At 39.4% G+C, this 17,521-nt stretch overlaps 1 protein-coding gene across 1 annotated transcript in view; it reads right to left on the bottom strand.

Moving 5' to 3' along the window:
* Window positions 1-729: 729 nt before the first annotated feature.
* Window positions 730-17,521, bottom strand: part of LOC120227288 (cohesin subunit SA-1-like) — a gene marked incomplete at both ends in the record, with an annotated part of 80,236 nt that continues 63,444 nt past the window's right edge. The window contains 2 exons of the mRNA XM_039225428.1: window positions 730-809; window positions 1,321-1,419. Of these exons, the coding sequence (XP_039081359.1) occupies window positions 730-809; window positions 1,321-1,419 (179 nt within the window). The remainder of the gene's footprint in view (window positions 810-1,320; window positions 1,420-17,521) is intronic.

Raw genomic sequence — 17,521 nt, 5'->3', positions numbered from 1 at the left:
GGAAACTAATTTGACAATAAACTATTTGTAAAAAAAAAAAAAAGAAAAGAAAAGAAAAAGAAAGGCAAAGAATAAGGAATCAATCAAAAAGGGGAGGGCTTATTTGTAACATATATTATATCATAAAGCTACAATGATAAGAGTATGGTACTAGTATGGTACTAGAGCATAAAGAGGTTAAAAAAAAAGAGATCAGAACAGTAGGCCTGGCACAGATGGTATGTGGTATATGATAGATACAATGTAACAAACTGGGAGAAGGATTTGTAATGAGTTTGCTAAAACATGAATTCTCTCACATAATCTTCTCAGTATTTAGTCAAAGCTCTATAGATAAAAACTATTGCTATTTAAAAATTCTCTGTCATATGAATGGCACAATTTAAATGCCTTATCTCCTTTCTCCTATACCATTCCAAAAAAACCTGTAACTTTGGATGCCTTCTCTTTCTTGCTCTCTCTTTTAAAATAGAAAGGTATTTTACTTTGCTGATATTTTCTCTGTACTGAAAAGGAAAACTTTTATATAGAAGAAATAATCAAAGTCAAAATAAAAAACAAAAAGAGAAAAACAAAACATTTTGTTTCAAACCTAACCTTAAAATCTAAAAATAGAAACTAATGTGACAAGAATATATATTAGGGTTATGTATGTGAAGAACATCAATAAAACTGGGAAAAAACACATTAAAATATCAAGATCAAATTATTAACAAATATTATACTTACTGAAGTATCAGAGTAACCAATCGAATAGCTTCCACAGCAACATCATATTCCTTATCAAGTGTCATTGATACAATGCGATCCTGAAAAAAAGGTTAAAAACCAAACAAAACATGAGCAGAAAATAAATTGGGACAGACTTAAGAGAATATCTTTGGGAACTACATGCAAGACTAATGGTAGATTAAATAGAAAACTTTACTCCTAAAACCATATTATCATAGTCTTACATATACAAAGGAGGTGGTTAGTATAAACGTTCCTAATTTTCTTTCTTATCAACAGGCATTCCCTAATACTGAGACTAATGACCCTTCACGTACAAAATTCCTATAATTACAAAAAGTTATATATAAGGAAAATATTATTTTAAAGCAGGAGAGCCTTGTGCTGAAGGCAATACATAAGAATTCATGTTGGAAATATCTTTTGTAAAGCAGAGATTCATTAATCTATTTAATACAGGTTTATTTAAAGAATATGTAGAAAAGAATATGAACTAAACACTTGTTATGGTAAGGTTATTTAAAAATTAGCTAGAACTGGCATTTTAAAAGTAAAAAACAAAGTAAGTTGAGCATTCTTGATGCTTACCTTGAATCGGTTAGTGAATAACTCCAATTTGGGGAATAATTCTCTATTGGTATATAGACTTTGTAGAGCTTTCAAACATTTCAGTCTGACTTCTCCTTGCTTCATAAATACAAATAAGAACACAACAAGAGAAGTCAATTCCATGCCACAAAAGTTGAAAAGATTTAAGTCTATGCGAAGACTGAATTTATTTTCAGCATAACCATTCAATTTAAATAATACTGTAACTCAATACAGGGTGGAAATGAGCAACTGTACAGTCGGTGTTGCATTTCTAATTTAATTAAAAATGCAATGAAAACCCCTTAGTTACTTGAGAGCAAGTTACACCTTTTCCAAACATTTATCAACTCTGATTCAACACAGTATTTCCCACTCTGTACTGTGGCATTTTGGGAAAATTTTTAACCTATGATAATAATTAGAGAAGGGGATGCTAATTTGCCCTTTATATAACTACAAAGTAATCCTTTAGAAAAACTAATTTCACATTATATGGTCATCATTTATTCATTTAACAAATATTTTCTGGGTGCCTTTTACATTTCCATAAAGAAGAATTAGGGAAACAGGTAAAGAGAAGAATGTTTAAAACAGAGGCAAACTGATAAAGTAAAATGTCTGGAGGCTGCTATTTACTAGTTGAGTATCTTTAACAAAGTCACTGACTTGGAGTAGAAAATGTGATTAAAGTACATTCAGGATTATCTAGAAATTTAGCCAGGTCTCTCAAAGGATTCAAAAAAGACTGAATTTTCTAAGTTCCAAAAAAAAAAAAGGCAATGTGCTATAACAGTATAAGTCCAAGTTACAGGATCAAACAAAACTGGATTTAATTTCAATTACATAGCTTATTAGCACCATGAGAGATGAGGAGTATATTAATCACTTTGATGCTCAGTTTTCTCACCCAGCTTCATAAAGTTGTAGCAAGGATTAAATGAAGGTGTATACTGGTCAAAGTTTTAACAACCAGTTCTGGGGGCAGGGGGGGGGGGCGGTAAGGCCCTGAACTGTTGCATTTGCAGATTTCTGTGATGTGAATACTGAATCTACAGCCAATTTCAAGCTAGCAACAGATGTTATGGAACACCTTTTGCAAACGGATGTGCATAATAACTGTCTTGTAACCTGATTCAAGTTACCTCTAACATACCACTGAATGAGATGATGTTTGTTGGTAAAGTGGCTAGCACATACAAGGTACTTGAGATATCTGTAGCAGATGCTGTTGATGCCCTACCCAGAGTCCCATATACTAATATACGAGGAAAATCTTTCTATTTGCTCCTGTGCTGACTGCTCATGGTTCAGAGCTGCACCTTTCTCTGGAGAAATGACCATGCTTGAAAGGAATCATCTGGCACAAAGATTCCTGGGAGGTTATGCTCCACACTGCCCTCCTGTCTAAATCCTTTCTCTCCTCTGTGCTATCTCCACTTGTGATAGCAAGTGGGGAATGACAGTGGATAAAACAGCCCAACCTCCTTGATCCAGGACAGGACAACCTCTAAGAAGACCCTTTAATACGAAATTAGTAACTAAATATATGCTACATAGTGCTGTAGTAATGGGCCAATTTGAAGCAGCAAGAACCAGGTGAAGAATATGCTGGTGGTTGCTGAGGGTGTGGGAAAAGAAAACAGAATATGGGAGAGTTTTTGGATACAGGACAGATTCCTTTGAAAGAGGACGTAAGACCCAGTAAGGGCCCTTGTAAATGGCCTAACACTTTGCTGTATAGCTCTAGGAAAAAGCAATGGTGCCTATTAAATGAAACAGAGATGCCAGAATCATTGTGGCACACTGTGAAAGGAAGAAATTTAAAGACATAGGGAAGCATGCTGGAAAGGATCTATTACATAGGCTCAGAAGACCTACCAGTTGAATATGTTCCTCATAAAGGCCCAGAGAATACTCTGTTTACCAAGGCAATGAGAAAAATACTGGTGATGGGGGCACAGACTTTACTGAGAAGATCCACAGTGATAGTGTTCTGCAGACTAGGCCTGACAGGAGACACTCAAACAATATTTAGCTTCTGGTAGCAATGGAGATAAGAGCACAGAATAGCAGAGACAAGGTAGAATTATGTAACTATTAGATGTCAAGGGTGGCATAATTATTTTAATAAGCTGCAAAGTCAAAGGACACTCTACAGAGATTCATGGAGATGACTCAAAGGATATGGTCTTCCCGAATGCAAGAAAGCCCCAAAAAAGTATTATGTGATATATTTACTCCCAAGAAATCAACAATGGGTGAGTCAAAGACTAAGGAGAGCTGTCCCAACATAAAATCACAACCCCAGATCTAAGAGAGCATATAGGTAGTTTCCTCACTTTCCAATTATAGATTTGAAAATAAGGCCATAAGGGTGCCTGGGTGGCTCCACTGGTTAAGCATTCAATTTAGGCTGAGGTCATGATCTCATGGCTCATGGGTTCGAGCCCCCACATCGGGCTCTGTGCTGTCAGACTGGAGCCTGCAACCTGCTTCAGATTCTGTATCTCCCTCCCTCTCTGCTGGTCCCCAGCTCACATGCTGTCCCTGTCTCTCTGTCTCTCTCAAAAATAAACATTAAAAGAAAAAAAAAAGAAAATAAAGCCTTCAAAGATGAAATGACTATCTATCCACAGCCAGTTATAGGTAGAGCAAAGACACTAACTGAATCTTATCTTCACTTCGTCCAGTGATGCTTTCCAATCAACTACCTCTCTTCCCAAGTCTTGCTTCTTTACCTGTAATATGGCCTGCCCACACTACAGAAACTTAATTAAGATGGTACCCATGACAGTACTTTAGAAAACTATAAAATAATTTAGATGAAAACTCCAGTTGCCTTTTTGGTAATGGATCTATTGTGGATCTCTACTATACTCTGAAACTTATTTCTATTATAATATCTAAAAGCATTGTTGTTTTTCCATTACACAAAATTGTATTCAAATGTGAACACTGTTTAACATAGTTATAGTAATAACAACTTAGTTGTTAATACATAGTTGCTGCTCAAGAAATAATTTTGAATGAATAAATATACAAATATATGGAAAGAGAAAAGAAACATAGGTGAAATGATTTGCTGAAAGAGGAGGCTGGGCATATTTGTCAGAGACTCTCTAACTGATCAACATTTTTGCAAAATTCCTCTTGAAAGAAAATGTTAAAAGCTGTAAAAATTATTGTGTAGCATGATTTCATAATGAGTTGTATTTTTAAGGCACAATAATTCATGCTTCTAGAAGAAAATGCTGATTGTTATTAAAATGCATGTGTTATATGAATGCTCCACTAGGGATACAGTGAAAGAGTTAAAATGAACCAAATGCAGGTGACCTGTCAAGAAGAGGATGTATTTGCAGCAGAAATACAAACAATAAGAGAATATTACAACCAATTTTATGCCAATAAAATGGGCAATCTGGAAGAAATAGACAAATTCCTAGAAATATATAAACTACCAAAACTGAAACAGGAAGAAATGGAAAATATGAACAGACCCATAACCAGTAAAGAATCGGATTAGTAGTCAAAACTCTCCTAAAAAACCGGAGTCCAGGGCCAGATGTCTTTCCAGGAGAATTGTACCAAACATTTAAAGAACACTTAACACTTATTCTCTTGAAGCTGTTCCAAAAAACAGAAATGGAAGGAAACTTCTAAACTCTTTCTATGAAGCCAGCATTACCTTGATTCCAAACCTAGACAAAGACCCCACTAAAAAGGAGAACTAAAGACCAATTTCCCTGATGAACATGGATGCAAAAATCCTCAACAAGATACTAGCCAGCCAGATCCAACAATACATTAAAATAATTATTCACCAGGACCAAGTGAGATTTATACCTGATATGCAAGGCTGGTTCAATATCCACAAAACAATCAACGTGATATATCACATCAATAAAAGAAAGGACAAGAACCACATGATCAATAGACGCAGAGAAAACATCTGACAAAATACAGCACCCTTTCTTGAAAAAACCCTCAAGAAAGTAGGAATAAAAGGATCATACCTCAAGATCATAAAAGCCATATATGAAAGACCCACCACTAATACCATCCTCAATGGGGAAAAACTGAGAGCTTTTCCCCTAAGATCAAGAACAACACAGGGCTATCCACTCTCAACACTGTGATTCAACAGAGTATTGAAGTCTTAGCCTCAGCAATCGGACAGCACAAAAAAATAAAAGGCATCCATACTGGCCAGGAGGAGGTCAAACTTTCACTCTTCACAGATGACATGACACTCTATATGGAAAACCCAAACAATTTGACCAAAAAACTGCTATAACTGATGCATGAATTCAGCAAAGTCGGAGGATATAAAATCAATGCAGAGAAATTGGTTGCATTCCTATATACCAATAGTGAAGCAAGAGAAAGAGAAATCAAGGAATCAATCTCATTTACAATTATACCAACCCCACAAAATACCTAGGAAAAAAATCTAAACACAGAGGTGAAAACTCTATACACTGAAAACTATAGAAAGCTTATGAAAGAAAATGAAGATGACAGACACACAAAAGGAAAAATATTCTGTGCTCTTGCGTAGGAAGAAAAAATATTGGTAAAATGTCAATATGACACAAAGCAATCTACAAATTCAATGCAATACCTATCAAAATAACACCAGCATTCTTCACAGAGCTAGAACAAACAATCCTAAAGTTTGTATGGAACCAGAAAAGACCCCAAATAGCCAAAGGAATATTGAAAAAGAAAACCAAAGCTGGAGGCATCACAATCCCAGGTTTCAAGATGTATTAGAAAGCTGTAATCATGAAGACAGTATGGTACTGGCACAAAAACAGACACTCAGATCAATGGAACAGAATAGAGAACCCAGAAACGGACCCACAAACATATAGCCAACTCATCTTTGACAAAGCAGTAAAGAATATCCAATGGAATAAAGACAGTCTTTATGGCAAACGGTGCTGGGAAAATTGGACAGCGACATGCAGAAAAATGAATCTGGACCACTTTCTTACACCATACACAAAAATAAACACAAAAAGGATGAAAGACCTAAATGTAAGATAGGAAGCCATCAAAATCCTCGAGGAGAAAGCAGGCAAAAACCTCTTTGACCTCGGCCATAGCCCCTTCTTACTCTACATGTCTCTGGAGGTAAGGGAAACAAAAGCAAAAATGAACTACTGGGACCTCATCAAAATAAAAAGCTTCTGCACAGCAAAGGAAACCAGCAGAAAAACTAAAGGCAACCGATGGAATGGGAGAAGATATTTGCAAATGACATATCAGATAAAGGGTTAATATCCAACATCTATAAAGAACATATCAAACTTAACACCCAAAAAACAAATAACCCAGTGAAGAAATGGGCAGAAGACATGAATAGACACTTTTCCAAAGAAGACATCCAGATGGCCAACTGCCACATGAAAAGATGCTCAACATCACTCATCAAAAGGGGGAAATACACATCAAAACCACAATGAGATATCACCTCACATCTGTCAGAATGGCTAACATTAACAGCTCACGCAACAACAGATGTTGGCGAGGGTGCAGAAAAAGACGATCTCTTTTGCACTGCTGATGCGAATGCAGTGTAGCCACTCTGGAAAACAGTATGGAGGTTCCTCAAAAAATTAAAAATAGAACTACCCTATGACTCAGCAATTGCACTAATAGGTATTTACCCAATAGATACGGGTATGCTGCTTCGAAAGGACACATGCATCTGAATGTTTATAGCAGCACTGTCGACAATGGCCAAAGTATAGAAAGAGACCAAATGTCCATCGATGGATGAATGGATAAAGAAGAAGTGGTACGTACACACACACACACACACACACACACACACACACACACACACAATGGAGTATTACATGGCAATCAAAAATAATGAAATCTTGAGGTTGGAGGCAAGAAGGCGGAGAAGTAAGGAGCTCCGTATATTTTGCCTACACCCATCTCTCAAACAGAGAAGGCCTGAAGTCGTAGGACATAGAGCCACAGGAGTCTGGGAAGACAAAGAGACACAGTATACTGGGAAGGAAACTTCATAAGTGCGTGAGTGCGAACTGGGGAAGATAAAGGCGGGACGGGACCCAGAGATATGGAGGGAGGGGAGGGAGCTGGGGTGCTGACTTTAAACTAGGTGCCCTGGTCCCAGAAGGCACCAGGAAAAACTGAACTTTGGTGCACCTGGCACCATCCATGGCGGCGGCAGCCCGGTGAACCGGCAGCAAGGCCTGTGGAAGCGGTCCCAGCGCCAGGTGAAGTGGCAGTGGCGCACACAACAGCAGCCTGCTGAAGCAGCGGCAGCATGCTTCAGTGATGCGGACTCTATGGACCTGAAGTTGCTACGTTCCCTAAAGGCACTCGGGTTGTATCCCTCCTTGACCCCAGCGGACCTGAGGCTGCGACACTTCCCCCACTCCACATTCAATCCCCAGGCAACAGGGAAGCAGCAACCTGCGGGACTGTTCAGGGGAGTACAACAAAGCCAGCGAACTGGGACCTGGAAACAGGCAATGTGTGGGACACATAACTCAGCCCACCTTGGCTACATCCTCAGCACAGGGAGACTGGACTCAAAGGAGGGATTAGCAACGTTTGGTTGAGAAGGGACTGGGGCACCGCCATTCTTCTCCCCACCACCACCAAGGTGGGCCTCAGAGAGGCCAGCGGACACAGTAGAGACAAGACCTGCCTACACGAAACCATGCCCATCCCCTCCAGAGAGCTGTTTTGCTGTTGCTGTAGCTGTTTTTACCTGAGCCTGGGTTTGCGTGTATATTGGTTTTGTTGTGTGTTTGTGTACCTGTGTTCCCTCTGTGGTTGTCTGTTTTCTTTTTCCAGGGCTGCCTCAAGAAACAAGCCAAACTACACATGGTGGAGAGTCCCAAATACCATCACCAGTAGGGAAACAAAATAACCAAACGCTCAACAAGAGAAACCAAGAGACACCATCCAAAGAACACTTCCTGGACAGACAAGCCCTGAACAGTAAAAAGAACCCTCTCTAATACAGCAGAACTGGCAGGGTACGTGTGTACAACAAGCTTTTAAAATTAACAAGAGATAGAAAGCTAACCAAAATGACGAAACGAAAGACCTCTCCTCCAAAGAAACTCCAGGAAGAAATGACAGCTAGAGAACTGCTCAAAACAAATATAAGGAACAAAACTGAACAAGAATTTAGAACAATAATCATAAAATTAATTGCCGGGCTTAAAAAGCATGGAGGACATCAGAGAAACTATGGCTACAAACAATATGGAGCTTAAAAATAGTTATGGTGAATTAAAAAATGGGATAAATGAGATACATAATAAACTGGAGGCATTCAATGCACGGATGGAAGAGGCAGAAAGGGGAATAAGTGATTTTGAAAAGACTATTATAGAAAAAGAAGAAACTGAGAAAAAGCGAGATAAACTGACCCAGGAACATGAAAGAAGAGTTCGAGAGCTCAGCGATACAATCAAACGGAACAATATCCGTATCATAGGAATTCCAGAAGAGGAAGAGAAAGGGAAAGGTGCTAAAGGAGTCGTGGAACAAATTATAGCAGAGAACTTCCCCAACCTGGGGAAGGAAGTAGATGCTGAAATACAAGAGGCACAGAGAACTCCTCTCAGACGTAACCTGAATCGATCATCTGCACAACATATCATAGTGAAACTGGCAAAATATAAGGACAAGGAGAGAATTTTGAAAGCAGCTAGGGAGAAAAGGGCCCTTACATACAAAGGGAAACCTATCAGAGTGGTGACAAACCTATCTACTGAAACGTGGCATGACAGAAAGGAATGGCAGGATATCTTCAATGTGATGAACGGAAAAAATATACAGCCAAGAATCCTCTATCCAGCAAGCCTGTCATTCAAAATAGAAGGAGAGATAAAAGTCTTTCCAAATAAACAAAAATTGAAATGATCTGTCACCACTAAACCAGCCCTACAGGAAATCCTGAGGCGGACTCTCTGAGGGAAGTGTTGCAAGGAATGCAAGATATCAGAGACACCACACAAGTATGATTCCCACCAAGGACACAATGAATCTAAACCCACATATTTCAATAATAACACTGAATGAATGGGCTGAATGCTCCAATCAAAAAACATACGGTAGCAGAATGGATACAAAAACAAAATCCATCTATTTGCTGTCTACAAGAAACGCATTTTAGACTGGAATATACCTTCAGATTAAAAGTAAGGGGATGGAGAAATATATATCATGCTACTGGAAGTCAAAAGAAAGCTGGAGTAGCTATACTTATATCAGACAAAATGGACTTTAAATCAAAGACAATAACAAGGGATGAAGAAGGGCATTACATAATAATTACAGGGTCTATCCATCAGGAAGAACTAACAATTATAAATGTCTACACATAGAATATGGGAGCAACTAAATATTTAAAACAATTAATTCTAAACAGAAACAATCTTATTAGATAAGAATGTGCTAGAAGTAGGGGACTTTAATACTCCACTTACAGCAATGGATAGGTCAACCAGACAGAAAATCACTAAAGAAACAACAGACTTGAATGACACATTGGACCAGATGGATATAACAGATATACTCAGAACTCTAAATCCTGAGGCCAGGGAATTCACTTTCTTCTCAAGTGCGCATGGCACATTCTCCAAGATAGATCACATACTGGGACATAAAGCTGCCCTCAATAAATATAAAAGAATAGAGATCATACCATGCACACTCTCAGATCATAATGCTTTGAAACTTGAAGTTTATTACAGGAAGAAGTCTGGAAAACCTCCAAAAACATGGAGGTTAAAGAACACCCTTCTAAAGCATGAATGGGCCAATCAGACAGTTAGAGAGGAAATTCAAAAATATATGGAAACAAATGAAATGAAAATACAACAATCCAAACTCTATGGGATGCGGCAAAGGCAGTCCTAAGAGGAAAGTACATTGCACTCCAGGCTTATTACAAGAGCTTAGAAAAAGCACAAGTGCAAAATCTAACAGCTCACATAAAGGAACTAGAGACAGAGCAACAAGAGCACCCCAAACCCAGTAGAAGAAGAGAAATAGTAAAAATCAGAGCAGAAATAAACAACATAGAGACTAAAGAAACAATTTAACAGATCAATGAAACCAAGAGTTGGTTTTTTGAAAAAATAAACAAAATTGACAATTCTTTAGCCTGGCTTTTCAAAAAGAAAAGAGATAGCACCCAAATAGACTAAATCATGAATGAAAATTGACTTATTACAACCAACCCCTCAGAAATACAAGCAATTATCAGGGAATACTATGAAAAGTTACATGCCAACAAACTGGACAACTTAGAAGAAATGGACACATTCCTAAACACACACTCACTACCAAAACTCACACGGGAAGAAATAGAAAATCTGAATAGATCCAAACGAGTGAAGAAATCAAATCAGTTATCAAACATCTCCCAACAAATAAGAACCCTGGACCTGATGGCTTCCCTGGGGAATTCTACCAGACATTTCAAATAGAATTAATACTAATTCTTCTCAAGCTATTCCAAAAAACAGAAATCGAAGGAAAACTTTTGGACTCATTTTATGAAGCCAGCATCACTCTGATTCACAAACCAGACAGAGGTTCAGGAAAAAAGGAGAACTACAGGCCAATATCCTTGATGAACAGGGATGCAAAAATCCTCAACAAAATACTTGCAAATCGAATCCAGCAGCACATAAAAAGAATTATCCACCAAGATCAAGTGGGATTCATTCCTGGGTTACAGGGCTGGATCAGTATTTGCAAATCAATCAATGTGCTCCATCACATCAACAAAAGAAAAGATAAAAAGCAGATTATCCTGTCGATAGATGCAGAAAAAGCATTTGACAAAACACAGCATCCCTTCTTAATAAAGACTCTAGAGAAAGTCGGGATAGAAGAAACTTACTTAAACAACATAAAAACCATCTATGAGAAGCCCTCAGCTAACATCATCCTCAACGGGGAACAACTGAAAGCTTTCCTCCTGAGATCAGGAACACGACAGGGATGTCCACTCTCACCACTGCTGTTTAACATAGTGCTGGAAGTCCTAGCATCAGCCATCGGACAACAAAAGGAAATCAAAGGCATCAGAATTGGCAAAGAAGTAGTCAAACTCACTTTTCACAGACGACATTATACTCTACATAGAAAACCCGACAGACTTCACCAGAAGCCTACTAGAACTATTCCAAGAATTCAGCAGTTTCAGGGTACAAAATCAACGTGCAGAAATCGGTTGCATTCTTATACACCAATGATGAAGCAACAGAAAGAGAAATCATGAAACTGATCCCATTCACAATTGCACAAAGAAACCATAAAATACCTAGGAATAAACCTAACCAAGGATACAAGAGATCTGTATGATGAAAACTAGTGAAAACTTATTAAGGAAATTGAAGAAGACACAAAGAAATGGAAAAACATTCCATGCTCATGGACAGGAAGAATAAATATAGTTAAAATGTCATTACTATCCAAAGCACTCTACACATTCAATGCAATTCCAATCAAAATTGCACCTGCATACTTCTCAAAACTAGAACAATCCATCCAAAAATTTGTATGGAACCACAAAAGACCCCGAATAGCCAACGTAATAGTGAAGAAGAAACCCAAAATTGGAGGTATCACCATCCCAGATTTTAGCCTCTATTACAAAGCTGTCATCATCAAGACAGTATGGTATTGGCACAAAAACAGACACATAGACCAATGGAACAGAATTGAGAACTCAGAATTGTACCCAAAAATATACAACCAACCGATCTTTGACAAAGTGGGAAAGAGTATCGAATGGAAAAAAGACAGCCTCTTTAACAGATGGTGCTGGGATCATTTTCTCACACCATACACACCATACACAAAAATAAACTCAAAACGGATAAAGGACCTGAACGTGAGACAGGAAACCATCAAAACCTTAGCAGAGAAAGCAGGAAGCAAACTCCTTGACCTCCACCGCAGCAACCTCTTACTTGACACATCCCCAAAAGCAAAAGAATCAAGAGCAAAAATGAACTACTGGGACCTCATCAAGATTAAAAGCTTCTGCAAGGCAAAGGAAACCATCCACAAAACTAATAGGCAACCAGCGGAATGGGAAAAGATAGTTGCAAATGACATATAGATAAAGGGTTAATATCCAAAATCTATAAGGAACTCACCAAACTCCACGCCCGAGAAACAAACAACCCAGTAAAGAAATGGGCAGAAGGTATGAACAGACACTTCTCCAAAGAGGACATCCAGATGGCCAACAGACACTTGAAACGATGCTCAGCATCCCTCCTCATCAGGGAAATACAAATCAAAACCACACTGAGATACCACCTCACGCCAGTCAGAGTGGCTAAAATGAGCAAATCAGAGGACTCCAGATGCTGGCGAGGATGTGGAAAAATGGGCACCCTCCTACACTGTTGGTGGGAATGTAAACTGGTGCGGCCCCTCTGGAAAACAGTGTGGAGGTTCCTTAAAAAATTAACAATAGAACTCCCCTATGACCCAGCAATAAGACTGCTAGGAATTTACCCAAGGGATATAGGAGTGCTAATGCACAGAAGCACATGGACCCCAATGTGCATAGCAGCAGTCTCAACAATAGCCAAAACATGGAAAGAGCCTAAGTGTCCATCAATGGACGAATGGATGAAGAAGATGTGGTTTATCTATATGATGGAATACTACATGGCAAAAGAAAGAATGAAATCTGGCCATGTGTAACAACATGGATGGACCTTGAGGGTGTTATGCTGAGCAAAATAAGTCAGGCAGAGCAGGACAAATATCATATGTTTGCACATATAGAAGGATTAGGAGGAACTTAACGGAGGACCATGGAGGAGAAGAAGGGGGGAATCGTGGGGGAGAGGGAGGGAGGAAAACCATGAGAGACTCTTGAATGGTGAGAACAAACTGAGGACTGATAGGTGTGGGGGGAAGGGGGTGATGGGCATGGAGGAGGGCATTCGTGGGGATGAGCACTGGGTGTTATATGGAAACCAACTTGACAATAAACTATTTGTATGAATAAATAAATAAATAAACAAAATATTATATGGAACTTTCGAAATAAAATAATGAAATCTTGCCATTTGCAACCACATGGATGAAACTAGAGCATATTATGCTAAGAGAAATATAGAAAGACAAATATCATATGATTTCACTCATATGAGGACTTTAAGATACGAAACAGATGAACATAATGGAAGGGAAGCAAAAATAATACAAAATCAGGGAGGGGGACAAACATAAGAGACTCTTATATATAGATAACAGATGGTTGCTGGAGGGGTGGTTGGAGGTGAGATCGGCTAAATGGGTAAAGGGCTTAAGGAATCTACTCCTGAAATGACTGTTGCACCATGTGTTAACTAACTTGGATGTAAATTATAAAAAATAAATAAATTATAGAAAAAAAAGGAGAGGATGTGTTTGTATGTGGCAAGTGGAAGAGAGTAGAGAGAAGGAAGTCTTTTATTTCTAACAGTTTTAGTGAGACATAACAGAAATACATGAAAAAACTTAATTTTTGTTCGATGAATATGGACATATATGTACCTGCATGATATTATAATCAAGGCAATAAGATATCTGTCACTTGCAGAAGTTCCCTTGTATGTCTTTTCTTTTTTCTCTTATTTTTTTTCATTTAGTAAGAAGAGAGGGAGTAATCTTGGAAGGGACTTGTTATGTGCCCTTGGAAAGGCAGTATTGTGCATGCCATCTTTAGACCCTCAACTTAGCTGCATAAGAATAGGCCTTGGGCCTGGAACACTGCCTTACGAAGAAATCCAGAGTTGTTAATAAAACACCATGAAATGGTGGAAACAAAAGGGCTAGTCAGTCCCACTGAAAAGATTTGCCAGTTCTGTAGTTGGGGTGGTAGTGTAGTAGGAGGACAAATGGGATATGGATTATCTCTCTTACAACAAGGATTAGCTGGTGCCAAAGGATGAGGGTGGAAATGTGAGGTAGGTCCTCAAAAGAGTAGGTAAACTATATTCTGACACTTCACTGCCTTCCTGCTCTCATGCCAACTACCAACTCACATGATGTCTTAGGGGTCACAACTGATCTCTGAGAGAAGTAAAGGGGTCCCATGTAGGAAATATCTCCTGATCAAGGCTGCCTGTATGCCTCAAATAAGATGTGTTTTCACTTAGTGTGAAACCACTGATGGCGCTGCTGAAAACAAAACTGTTGAAATAGTCGTTCTCTGAAAGTGAAGGACAGATGTAGATGGGAGCCAGAGGAGCCTTATGAAGCCTAGCTGGTGTGTATATATGATGAAGGGGGATAGTAGACTCAAATGTCTCAGTACAGTTAGGGATGGGGCCAAGGTCTCTGAGTGTGTACTTGGAACTAGAGGCCCTATGCCCCTGTCTGGACAGAATGAACAGGGGAGGTGTAATTCAGACTTTTATGGGGCCCCTGGGATACTGGTACCCCAATGACAATAATTTTAGGTCCTCATCGGGGTAGGAGTGGCTTTTGGTGGTTTTGAGGAGGGTGTAGTTACTCATAGTAGTAAATTCACATGTGTTTGTGGATGGTATCGTCTGGACCATTTTGTATGCTGATGATTGTAGTTGCCACCACTGAGTACATAATTAGGTTATTAACATTTTGGCTATGTGCAGTACTGAATGCCATCACCACCTCAAGGGGTATGCACCACAACAAGGACAGACTCAAGCATAAAGGGCCAGGTACATTCCTTGCCACCTAAAGAGTTGCTCAAAACACGCCATACTGTTCAACAAAAATACTGAATCCATGATGGGGAAAAGGACATTATTCTGTTGATTCAAGACTTAAGATAAGAAGAGGTATTGAGAGCCATTGTGTCATAATTTAATAGCCCCATCTGACCAGTTAGGAAGGCCTCCAGAGCATGGAGGCTGATAGATTATCATAGGTTAAATGAAGAAGTTCCAGCTTTGCCCTCTGATATCGTCATCATTACACAATATGGCAGCCCATATGGGAAGGTTGTACACCGTTATTGATCTTGCTAATGACTTTTACTCGGTCCCTTTGTATGATGAGGATCAGGACCAATTTGTATTCACACAAAACAGCCTACATACACTTTTTACTATACTTCCTGCTATATGCCATTATTGACTAGGGCTTGATCTTCAATAAGCCCAAGTCCTCATTGACATTTTAGTTATCCATTATATTAATAACATTCTAATAGTGGGACTAACAGAAAAACATGAGGCTACAATGCTGTACTTAGTCACTGATGAAATGATTACTGCCAATATGACTATAAAACTAGATGGAAGTCCAGTGCCTGGCATAGCAGGTACAGTTATTAGGGGCCACTTGGGTAGGAGACCAAAGAACTATCCCAGAGACAATCAAACAAAAAATACAGGCCCTGGCAGCACCCATTAACAAAAAGGAAGCTCAACAGCTAGTGGGCCTCTTTGATTAACTAAAGAGCATATGTCTCACCAGGGTGCTTTCTTGGCTCCTTAACTGAATGACCCACAAGGCAGCCAATTTTATTTATTTTGAGAGAAAAAGAGAGATCACGCGCACCTGTGCGCGCGCACACAAACGAATAGGGGATAGGCAGAGGGAGAGAGAGACAGAATCTCAAGCAGGCTCTACCACCCATACAGAGTCTGATACTGGGCTCCATTTCTTGACCATGAGATCATGACCTGAACTGAAATCAAGAGTCAGACACAGCCCGCTGAGCCACCCAGTGGCTTAAAACACCAATTTAAATGAAGTCTTTTGCAGCAGCAGTCCTTGGAAGCTATTCAAAAAGCAATGGCCCAGACACAGTTTTTGGGACCTTTGAAACTTGCTAGACTGATGGAACTGCAGGTTTCTACCACCATACTGATTGGTCTGTGGCAGCAGGAAATTGCCATTGGGATGCCCTGGCCTCTTGGACTCTGGATCTGCAAAAATCCAAAAGCTACCATCCAATACATCTCTTTTTAATGACATTTCCTTGCTTGCTACTGGGCACTAAAAGAGATGGATCATCTTACATTCCGAGTGCCACATACAAACACTACAAATTGAACTGTCCATTTTCACTTGGGTGACTACCAAGCCTACAAATAATTTAGAAAAGCTCACACCGAAGTTCAATCGTAAAATAGAAATGGTACACCCATGATGAGGCCTGGACAGAATCCCAAGGGACTAGCAGGCTCCATAAGTAAACAGCCAGCTTACCAGAAAGTCACAAAGAACTTATAGGGGATGCTTTGACCTCTCCTAGGACTACCTAGGGCACAAGATAAAAAAATGTGCCTGCTGACTGTAAGCTATGGTTTACTGACTGCATAGCAGATAGGGTCTGCTGGGTTACAATTGCCACCTGGCCAAGGTAAAGTTTTTAATGCCTCACTGACCATGTTGGGAAGTACACAAAGGGCTGGAAAGGACACACTTTGCTAACACACCAGAGAGGGGTACACAGTTCCCTCCTGGGAAGAAAAACTAACCACTGGTTTCATTCAATTATCCAAATTCTAATACTGGGTATAGGTATATAACCCTTAAAATAATGGTATACAACATGTCCTTAACCATGGCAGAAATAGTGAATGCTACTGTGTAGGCCATATAAGATCAACAAGACTCACTGAACTCACTAGCCAGTGTGGTGACAGCCCTCAATCATGTAGAAGAGGGAGGCATCTGTGTGCATGCATCAAAAATTCAAGTTAAAACTGAGATGGTGAACAGTCACACTCAAATGGGATGGTTATTATCTGTACATTCATAGTCCCCTCAGACTTAGTTTTTAACCTCTTTACTTGGCCTAATCCAGGTACTTGGCATTTCTAGTTGAATGCCATCCTCCAGGGAAGCCTGATTATCCTTCTGGGTCTGGCTCTCTTAATCACCCTGGTAAAGTGCTATCTCCAAATGACAGGGAAGCTTTATGAGCAATCCATATCCATATAAGTTATTCAATGACCCTACTGGACCTAACTCCGTCTTCAGGTTTAGAGACGGCAATAGTCCTACATGATATGATATGCTTTACCTGCCACTTCAATGACCAAGCAGGGGTGAGGTATGGACTATTGGGAAAGGCAGTCCTCTGCATCCAGTCTTTGGACCCCTACTTGGCTACATAAGAATGGGCGGTGGGTCTGGAACATTTCCTTACCCAGAGATGAGTCTTTGCAACCTGTGC

This window comes from Hyaena hyaena, unplaced genomic scaffold, assembly GCF_003009895.1.
Source record: "Hyaena hyaena isolate Hyena2069 unplaced genomic scaffold, ASM300989v1 scaffold_2153, whole genome shotgun sequence".
NCBI lineage: Eukaryota > Metazoa > Chordata > Mammalia > Carnivora > Hyaenidae > Hyaena > Hyaena hyaena.
The sequence above is the reverse complement of the archived record's forward strand: the minus strand, read 5'-3'. Positions and strand labels throughout refer to the sequence as shown.